Raw genomic sequence first — 10,451 nt, 5'->3', positions numbered from 1 at the left:
TAATACCAATATCAGGGGCAGGGGCGGGCAGAGGCAAAGCCTGAGGGTACACAGTAGGCGCTCAGTAATCGGTTTGAGGGAGGACTCTGGAGTGAGCACCGCCCTTGCTAAAGGACCCTCTTCCCCACCAGGGCAGAGGCCCCTCGCTCCCTGGCATACAGCAGGCACCCACTACCCTGCTGGGTAAGGAACCTGGGCCTCCCAACTGCTGGGTGGACAGAAAGGCTGTCAAGCCCACTGGGTGCTGAAGCCCTCTGGGTTCAGCGACAAAGGAGCTGAGGTTTAGGCTGTGTGGCCAGAGGATGCCAGAGCGGCAGGGGAGCCCCGTGACCATGCCATCTGCCCACGGCACCCACACGGCAGCAGGCGGGGCTGCACAGGAGCCACCCGAGCCCCAGGGAGGCGAGGCGGTCTGCCCAGGAGGCAGAGCTGGCAGAGGCAGAACAAGGATCCCTGGTCTTTGCATAACTGTCCTGCTGCATCTCTGCACAGCATCCAGCTGTGTTTCAAGGGGGAGAAATGGACTGTCCTGTAAAGAAACACTCGTTTCCAGTTCTTTTTATGTAGCATTCGAAGCACTTTAAACACTCCCTCCCAATCCCTGGAAGGAGGCGGCCTGACAGGAAGGCCAGGCCGGGCTCGGCCCACTGGAGCCCCCTCGGCCTCCTAAGCCACATCCCCTCCGGCCCAAGGTCACCGGGAGACCCCTACAAGTTCTGGTCCTCGTCCTGGTCGGCCTCCAGCACCGCCACGTGACTGTAGGACTTCCAGGCCTGCAGGTTACAGCTCTTGAGGATGGTTCCCAGCTGCTTCCCAGGTCCCACTTCAAAAGTCTTGGGGAAGTCGGTGCCTTTCCTCCTCTCGTATATGGCGTGCATCGTCTGCTCCCACTTCACTGGGGAGACCACCTGCTGGACCAGCAGCTGCCGGATGTGTTTGGGGTGCATGTATTTATTCCCAGTGACGTTGGAATGGACAGAAACCAGAGGCTTCTTGAGATCAATGTCTTTTAGAACGTGTGCCAGGGGCTCCAGGGCTGGCTCCATGAGGCGGGTGTGGAAGGCGCCGCTGACGGGCACCATCTTGGTGCGTCTGAAGTGATACTTGTAGGAATTCTTCCGGAGGTAGTGCAGAGCCTGGAAGGAAGAGAAGGAGGTTTGAGCCGAGCAGATCTTAGTGGGAGCAGAGCGGCGGTCACCCCCGGCTGGCATCATCACCGTCCCCCACACCTCTTGTCCCTCCTCCAGCACAGACCCAAAGGCAGGGTCCGAGCCGCCACGGGAGAGTCAGCGGCGCCCGTGGGAAAAGGGGAGTGGGGGCTGCCTGTCCCCACAGAGCTGGCTGACCTGGCACTGCAGAGCCATCCCCACGCTCCGTCCACCCCACCTCACTATGGGAGGGCGCCCAGGCTGCTGGGCAGCACTTCCTGCATCAGGGCATGGTCCCTGAGTGCTTTCGTGGGCAGCTTCTGGATTCATCCCACTCAAGCCCCAGGTCACGCCCAAGGAGTCAGAGCCACAGCCTCAGGCTCCAGGGGCTCCTCCATGGCAGGCCGTCAGCCCGGGCATGGGTCTGGCAGAGGCCAAGGAGTTCTCCCACCTCCACAGGTGGAAAGGCTCCCCTGTCGAGGGCACCCTGTCTGCACCTGAGCTCTTAGTGGTGGCACTTCCAACAGCACCAAAAGGTCAAACCTGGGAATCCCGAGTCGTCAACTGTCCACCTGTCTGGGAGCCTGTAAGGGCTATTCCTGCCCTGACTGGGGGCCCCTCCTGGGTTTCCTTCCAAGGAAGGGCTCATCCATTCTCCACCAGCCTTCCCTTGATGGCAGGAACCCTGGCTTGTCTGTCTGCGTTCCCTCAGTGCTTATCCCGGAGGAGCTGCCAGAGAGCTGGGCACTGGGGCAGCAGTGAGCAGGAGGAGGGACAGAGGAGGGGCACCTGGCCGGGCAGGGCAGGGTAACCCTAGGCAAGGGCTTCCCCGCTAAGGAGGCAGAGGCTCTGAGAAGCCAGGACCTAGTGCAGGGAAGGCCCCGGAGACCATGCGGTCCAGCCCTTTAGTCTCCACACCGGCCGAGGATGTGCCCGAGGTTCCCGCCTAGACAGCATCCTGGCCTCCTGCTCCTGCTGCAGCACCCGCTTCACCCCCGCACCCTCAAGTACGTCCCAAGGCCCAGGGCGGGGCGGAGCGCCCGCCACCCTCTGGGTGTGGAAGGCTCCAGGCCAGGAGGGCTGCTCCCGCCGACACCAACCTCCAGGTGTCCTGAGATCACCCTGCAGTCGGGGAAGAGGAAGTTGGCCACCTCGCACACCGGGTTCTCTATGCCCAAAGTCCTGCAGTGCTCCCGGGCTTCCCGACAGGCGACGGTGAACTTGGACTGGGGCTGGCCAAGGACGGACAACATCCCGCTGGGGACAGCTTCCGAGGCTTCCTGCATGGCCTCCGCTCGGATCTTCACTGCATACAAGCCTATCCAGAGAGGAGCGCATTTGGAAAAATCAAGGCAGGTTGTGAGGGAGGGAGGCCCAGACCCAAAAGACAAAGCCCAAGTCCCACACTGCGCTGGAGACACTGCTGCTGGCTGTCCGTCACCAGGCCACAGCTCGACGTCCCTGCATCCACAGAACAGGGATGGTACTGCCATCAGCAAAAAGCGAGGTGCTGTCCTTGGCACAATGAACCCGCGGAGCTTCCTGCCTTAGAGCTGGCTCGGCGTGGACAGCAGTTCTTAACCAAGGGTGATTTTACCCCCAAAAGAGTCTGGAAACTTTTTTTGATGGTCACAACCAGAGGCAGAGGTCTGCTACCACATCTGGTGGGCACAGGCCAGGAAAGCTGCCCAAATCCTGCAATAAACAGTCTCTGCAAAACAGAGTCACGTGGTCCGAAAGGTCAACAGTGCTGCTCCCGAGAAACCCTGGCCTAGAGTGGAAGGGACAGACTCTGAGCTACACTGCTTAGGGAAAGTCCTGACTGCCTTCCAGGTCAGATGTTTAGTTAGTAAAATGAGGACAGTAGCATCTTATCTGCCTGAACTGTAATGAAAACTAGGAATTATCATTATCTAAGAGAAATGGCGTTGAACGGGGAAAACAATTAAGAACTATCAGCTGGGAGCTCCCATCGTGGCTCAGCAGGAACGAATCCAACTAGGAACCATGAGGTTGCGGGTTCAATCCCTGGCCTTGCTCAGTGGGTTAAAGATCCGGCGTTGCCGGGAGCGGTGGTATAGGTCGCAGACACGCCTTGGATCTGGCATTGCTATGGCTCTGGCGTAGGCCGGTGGCTACAGCTCTGTGTAGACCCCTAGCCTGGGAACCTCCAAATGCCTCGGGTGCAGCCCTAAAAAGACAGGGAAAAAAAAAGGAACCACTGGCTGGAATGATGTACATACTACAAACAAGAATATGAATTTCAATTACATAATTATCATAAATCAGGCATTGTTGCCCCCACTTAGAGCTGGAGGGTCTGATACTGCCAAGGCAGAGAAGTTCAAATGCAGGGCGCCCGATTCACCATGGCTCAAGTGCAAGGGGAGAAGACAGGCTGTGCCCAGGCCGGCAGCCCCCGCCATCGTGATGGGAGACTGGCCCACAGCTACTGGACAGCCACTGCCCTGTCCTGGGCCCGCTCCCTGGGGGGAGGGAGATGACCAGCCCAAGGAGTGGTTAAGGGAGCAGTCCAGGGACAAGAAGTTCTGAGAACAAACCCCGTGCCCTTTCTCTCTCACACTTCTTGGCTCACCCAGCACTGTACGGGTCTGTCCTAGGGTTTCTGCCCCTTACACAGGCAGACCCGTGGAGCAAACAAAGACACTAAGAGCCTATGTGAGGAGGTAGGAGAGCACACGGCAATGTGGAGACCCTCCCAGGCAGGCACTAAACTATGCAAAATGTCATGCGGAAAAAAAAAACACAGAATGTCAGTAATTCTCCAAATTATTGTACATATGAAAACTGTATCAAGTAGGTTGTTCTTCCTTTTTTTCTTTTTAGGGCCGCACCCACGGCATATGGAGGTTCCTAGGCTAGAGGCTGAATTGGACCTGCAGCTGCTGGCCGTCGCCACAGCCACAGCCACACTGGATCTGAGCCGCATCTGTGACCTACACCACAGCTCATGGTAAAGCCAGATCCTTAACCCACTGGGAAAGGCCAGCGATCAAACCTGCATCATCCTGGATACTAGTCAGATTTGTTTCCGCTGAGCCACTATGGGGACTCCTAAGGTAGTTTTACTAGGATGTGGAAAAATGAAACTTTTTCACATCCTTGATAGCAATATAATGATTTTTTTAAACACTGAGCTGAAATTCACCAAAACCCCCCTGTAATTCAGCGGTACTTGTTGAATTCCTAACTTTGTACAACCACCAGCTCTGGTTTCACAACCTGGCATCACCCCGTAAAACGCCCCATACCTGCTGAGAGATCCCCCCATTTCTCCTTCCCTCCGCCCCCGGGAGCCTCTCACCGGCCATCTCCGTGGATCATGCATTCTGGACATTGCGCATAAAAGCATCACACGATGTGTGATTTTTCGGTCTGGCTTTCACTTGGCATGTTTTTATTTTTGATGTTCGTCCACTTGGCAACCTCAGTATTTTATTTCTCTTTACGACCGAGTCATGTTTCCTTGGATGGATTAACCACCGTCTGTTCATCCACTCGCCCGCTTACGGGCGTCTGGGTCATTTCCACCGTGGACTCTTAGGAAGAAGGCCGCGACCAACACCTGTGCGCAAGCCTTTCTGAGCAGACATATGTTTTCATTTCTTAGGTGACAGTCCGATGACTAGAACTACTGTCACAACGTAATTCTATGTTTCACTTTTTGAGGAGCCACCAAACTGTCTTCCATGACGGCCGCACCACCTTCCACTTCGCCCACAATGTGTGAGGGTCCTATTTTTCTACATCCTCACCAACACTTAATATTTTCCTTTTTTGTTTTTTAAATTAAAGCCAACCTAGTGACTATGAAGTGGAACCCCACTGTGGCTTTGATTTGCATTTCCCTGACACAAGCAATGCGCACGGCCTTTCATGTGCACACTGGCCCTTTGTATGTCTGCTTTGGAAAACGTCTATTCAAGTCCTTTGGGGAGTTCCTATCATGGCTCGGTGACTAAAGAACCCGACTAACATCCATGAGGACGTGGGTTCCATCTCCGGCCTCACTCAGTGGGTTGAGGATCCAGCTTTGCCGTGAGCTGTGGTGTAAGTCGCAGATGCAGCTCCGAATAGACCCCCACCACTTCCATATGCCAAGGGGGTGTCCCCCCCCAAAAAAAGTCTTTTTTTCTATATTTAACCATAAGCAAAAAAATGTTTACCTGTTTAACTATATACACAAAAATCTTTTCTTTTTCTTTTTTGGCTACACCCATGGCAAGTGGAAGTTCCTGGGCTAAGGATCAAACCCATGCCGCAGCAGTGACCCAAGCCACTGCAGAGACAACTCTGGAGGCTTAACCTGCTGTGTCACAGGAGAAGTCCCACAAAAGTCTTAAGAAGTTGGAGTTCCTGTTGTGGCCCATCGGTAATGAATCCGACTAGCATCCATGAGGTTGCAGGTTCGATCCGTGGCCTCACTCAGTGGGTTAAGGATCCGGCGTTGCTGTAAGCTGTGGTGTAGGGTGGCACCTGTAGCTCCAATTTGACCCCCAGCCTGGGAAGCTCCATATGAAAAGGGTGCGGACCTAAAAAGCAAAAAAAAAAACAAAAAAAAAAACTTAAGAAGTGAAACTGATAGGGCTCAAGATCAAACACTGATTTATTCTTTTTCTCTTAACAAGTATCCAGTGCGTGGTGTCTACCACGTAACAGGCACTAGAGGTACGTGAGTGGCCTAAGAATGCACAGGAATAGTGCGAGAGACAGGGAAGCAAGATGTCACAAGACTGCAAGAAGAAAGAAAACCTCTGATGAACCCTCCCGGCTTAAGAGGGAATCAAGGTGAAGTCTGGCTCTCAGGTTCCAATGTCACCCCACCCACGTGCTCCCTTCTCTGTCACCCCTGAGTAGGTCCAGAATTATTTCTGACAGTCATACCCCTTGTTCTCGGTGGGCCTAGCAACATTCCATGCATAAAACCAAAACTTCCTGGGTACCTTCACAAAATTCCATGGCTCCAGCAAACACTAGGGCTGCAAATTCTCCCACACTGAATCCAGCAGCAGCAACACAGTTCTCAATAACCTGCAGTGACAGACGCAGAATGTGAGGTCGTGTGCTCAGGGAAGCTCAGTCTGGGGCTCAGCACTTGTCAGCAGACCGGGTGTTCAGCAGGTCAGTGAGCCAGGTTCCACTGGCCTGGTGCTCCAGCTGGAAGAGGACACACAGAAGTGGCTTGACAATCCCTGATCAAAAAAAAAAAAAAAAAAAAAAAAAAACACACACATACACACGCACACACACACACACACACACACACACAAAAAGGAGTTCCCATCATGGCACAGTGGAAATGAATCCGACTAGGGACCAAGAAGATGCAATTCAATCCCTGGCCTCGCTCAGTGGGCTAAGGATCCAGCGTTGCCGTCAGCTGTGGTGTGGGTCACAGAGGCGGCTCAGATCCCGAGTTGCGGTGGCTGTGGTGTAGGCTGGCAGCTGTAGCTCTATTCGACCCCCAGCCTGGGAACCTCCATATGCTGCAGGTGCGGCCCTAAAAAGAAGAAAAAAACCCCCACAATCCCTGATCCAGCCCTTTACTGATAAGGAATTTCCCAAGGCAAGGTAAAGCCTGCCCGAGGACTCGGTTGAGCTGTGACACCAATCCAAGCAAGGCTCAGGATTCTGTTGCTTCTGCCTTGAGCTGCTTCTCAGGCTGATAGAGACAGAGGGCGCTAGACAGAGAAGTTAAGAGCAGGACTTGCAGAGTCACAGTGGGATTTGATCCTCAGCCTGGAGAGCTCCTTACCCTCTCTGAGCTTCAGTCATCTCAGCTGTGATGAGCAAAGAGCAGGACCTACGCCACAGGGTTGCTGAGAGAATTACACGGAGACAGATGTCTCTAAGGCGCTCAGAACAGACCTGGCCCACGGTAAAGCACTGGATGAATGTTGCTATCACACCTCAACAGGACCAGTTAAACCTTGATCATCTCTTGAGCCTTCTTTCCTTATCCACAAAATAACAGTGCTTATCTCACAAGGTGGTTGTGAGGATGAAATGGGGGTAAAACACTAGCTTAACATTTATTGGTTTAAACGTTAATGGCAATCATTTCACAACTTCGAAAGAAGTAATATTGATAGATACCTTATCCATGATCGTTTAAGGATGAAACGTAATCCTTCTAAGATCATTTAGGAATTTGGAGTTCCCGTGGTAGCTCAGCAGAAACAAATCTGACCAGCATGCATGAGGACCTAGGTTCCGATCCCTGACCTCACTCAGTGGGCTAAGGATCCTGCCTTGCCGTGAGCTGTGGCTCAGATCTGGAGTTGCTATGGCTGTGGCCAAGGCAGGCAGCTGCAGCTCCGATTCGGCCCCTAGCCTGGGAACCTCCATATGCCGCAGGTGCAGCCCTAAAAACGAATAAATAAATAAATAAAAATAAATAAAAGATCATTTAGTAATTAAGTGATTAGGGGTCATTTAAAATCACCACTCGGCCCTCCACTCCCTAGCCCTTCCCTGCTCTATTTTACTTTTTGTAACACTGTAACACTGTTTTTTGGCCGTGCCTGCAGCATGTAAAAGTTCTTGGGTCAGAAGGCAGAGCCTCTGCAGTGACAACGCTGGATCCTTAACCCGTGGTGCCTCAAGGGAAGTCCTCATCCCACTTGTCTTTAACACACTACATAATTTACATAGCTAGTATATTTATGCTCTATTATCTGCTTCCCTGCCCTAACGTGCAAGTTCCCCAAGGGCGAGGATCCTTGTTTTGCTCACAGCTGTATTCCTTGCACCTACAAGAGTGCCTGGCACTGATGAGAACTCAATAAGGATCTAACGAACGAGTCAGATGTGAGCCTCGGCTGGACCTCGGCCTGGCTGTGAGAGCTCGAGCAGAGCCCGTCATCCCCGGCCTGCCACGGGGTCTCGGGCCTCACCGCGGGCTGCAGGTGATGCAGTTTCTCCACGGCAGCCAGCGAAGCCACGAAGACGGCGGGCTGGCAGTGCACGGTGCGGTCCAGGTCCTCCTGAGGCCCATGCAGGCTCAGCTCCAGCAGGTCGTAACCCAGCACGCGGCGGGCGGCGGCGTAGAGCTCGCGGACGCGCGGGTAGCGGAGCAGACCGCGGCCCATGCCCACTACCTGGCTGCCCTGGCCCGGGAAGAGCAGCACCGAGCACTGGCCCGGCAACCGCCGCGCCGCCGCCACCCGGGGCCCTTCCTCCCCCGCTGCCGCATCTCGCAGCAGCTCCGCCACGTCCACCGCGCCCGGCGGAGGCAGCGGGAAGTTCGAGGTGCTGCGGTGACCTCCCGCGCGCCAGCCACAGGCCCAGGCAGCCCGCGCAACCCGGACGCTCATGGTGAGAAAATTGCCCCACGCACGTTACCGGGGCGACCGAGGCCCGACTGCGGCGGCGCGGCGCGGTCCTTGACGCATTTAGTGCCGGGCGGGTCGTGGCACCCGCGGGCGCGAAGAAACGTTCCGCCCTTACTGGTTCCGCCCGGGCTATGAGACCTTGGGCTGTTCGCTGGGGGCTGAGAATAAGCCATACGCTTCCTTAACCTCCGCAGAAAAGAGGGAAACATGACACTGCATCGCAATGAGTCTTCAAAAACTTTATTGAATAAATAACGCTGTGTAATATTCATGGGGAAAGTGCTTGAAATGCTTCCTTATTCTTTCTTGTATTTAATTTTCCCAGCACCGTGTTTCCTCAAACAGGCACAGAGCCAGGCACATAATAAGCATCCAATAAATATTTGTTCCATTGAACAAAACCCTGGTTATTTTTCGGACGTGAGCCTGTTTAATTTCTCACAGCAATGCTGTGGTGAATGGATGTCATTATTACTTTTTTTTTTTTTTTTCCTGCTATTTTAAGGCCGCACCCACGGCATGTGGAGGTTCCCAGGCTAGGGGTCGAATCGGAGCTACAGCTGCCCGCCTACGCCACAGCCACAGCAACTGCGGGATCCCGGCTGCATCTGCAACCTACACTGCAGCTCACGGCAACGCCAGATCCTTAACCTACTGAGCGAGACCAAGGATCGAACCAGCATCCTCATGGATCCTAGTCGGGTTCCTTAACCGCTGAGCCACGAAGGGAACTCCCTGGATGCTATTATTATCCTCAACTTGCACAGGAGTAGACAAAGACTCAAAGATTGAGTGTCAGATGGTTAATGACAAAAGGAGTCACAGGAAATGGGGTTTACCTGGCTTCCCAGTGGTGGTGTGAGGCTGGGTCAGGGAGAGTTTAATACTGACATTACTTCTAAGGATACCCCTGACCCCCCTTCACTTCCTGCTAGCCTCTCCTAAGGACCCCAGAACACACGCTTTCTCCCTCCCTCTCTCTCTCTCTCTCTCCCGCCTCTTCCTCTGTCTCTCTCTCTCTGCATCTGTGTCTGTCTCTACTTTCCCTCTGTCTCTCTCCCTCACTTCACACCTCATAACTAACCAGAAAAATCTAGGAAGGCTCACGTCAGCAAGACTACTTGAGTGAGCTCGTCCTGAGAAAAGAATCCGATGTCCCAGCTCTCAGGACATCTGCGGCAGCCTTGATTTTGACCTGGAAAAGGTGGAAATAAGGAATCCAGCTAGAGGAGATGAGTTAAAGGAATGACGGTAAGTCTGTACAACGCTGTGGTCATAAAAGATAGGGAGATTTTTCAGGTTAAGACATGAACAGAGCACATGCCGCTGCCAGGAGCCCATAAATCCACGTAAGAGGAATCGTTTAAGGACATAAACCACTATGACAGGGAGAATAGGACAGGGGGCCCTAGCAAGAGGATCTCCGAAGCTGGAAAGCAGGATGACCAGTATTACCTGATACAGCTGACTCCAGACAGCCGAAAACTGAGACCCAACCCACGTTCATACAACAGAATCCCCCAAATCTTAGGAATTGGCCACACTAGATTTAAGGGTTTAAAAAGGCTGAAATAAAGGGGACTATTTGAAGGTGTCTCTGAAGAACTGGCAGATGTTTAGATCACTTTCCTCTCTCTAGACACTGGGTGATGCCCCTCCCTCATTCTGGCAAATTCTTTGTTCTGGACAGGGCTGGGAGGGCCAGGGACAGCGGTGGGTGTGGTACTCTGCTGAAACAGGTGGATGCCAATGCTGAATGCAAAGATCTCCTATGGTTCTCAAAATGCAGAACCAGATCCTTATCCTCCAGGCAAGAACCGGCGGGCCTTGGCTAGTCTGACCAGTCCAAGAACAAAAGTCTAAAGATATTGACAGACCAGGAAGTTACCAAACACATGGCCACCGAGTTCCACTTACAGTGAAGCTCAATCAGCAAATGCCACCCACA

At 53.5% G+C, this 10,451-nt stretch overlaps 1 protein-coding gene across 1 annotated transcript; it reads right to left on the bottom strand.

Annotated features, from left to right (window-relative positions):
• Positions 1 to 543: 543 nt before the first annotated feature.
• Positions 544 to 8,534, bottom strand: MCAT (malonyl-CoA-acyl carrier protein transacylase). Its single transcript, XM_003125978.5, has 4 exons — positions 8,066 to 8,534; positions 6,113 to 6,200; positions 2,249 to 2,466; positions 544 to 1,136 (listed from the first exon to the last, which is right to left on the bottom strand). The coding sequence occupies exons 1-4, from the start codon at positions 8,483 to 8,485 to the stop codon at positions 708 to 710; spliced, it is 1,155 nt and encodes a 384-aa protein (XP_003126026.1). The 5' UTR covers positions 8,486 to 8,534; the 3' UTR covers positions 544 to 707.
• Between the last annotated feature and the right edge of the window lie 1,917 nt (positions 8,535 to 10,451).

The sequence above is a fragment of the Sus scrofa genome, chromosome 5, assembly GCF_054392235.1.
Source record: "Sus scrofa isolate SSC_HxYL_T2T_F1_AM1 chromosome 5, Sscrofa_HxYL_maternal_Yorkshire_Landrace_v2.0, whole genome shotgun sequence".
In the NCBI taxonomy this organism is placed as follows: Eukaryota; Metazoa; Chordata; class Mammalia; order Artiodactyla; family Suidae; genus Sus; species Sus scrofa.
Note: the sequence above shows the minus strand (reverse complement) of the source record. Positions and strands in the feature narration are given on the sequence as shown.

Bases quoted from the DNA above. Each gene is read 5' to 3' on its own strand.
- MCAT (XM_003125978.5), bottom strand. From the start codon at position 8,485: ATGAGCGTCCGGGTTGCGCGGGCTGCCTGGGCCTGTGGCTGGCGCGCG. The intron at 2,467-6,112 runs GTACCCAGGAAG...CTCTCTGGATAG, and splicing joins AGCCATGGAATTTTGTGAAG to GCTTGTATGCAGTGAAGATC. The intron at 1,137-2,248 runs GTTGGTGTCGGC...TCTTCCTTCCAG, and splicing joins TGATCTCAGGACACCTGGAG to GCTCTGCACTACCTCCGGAA.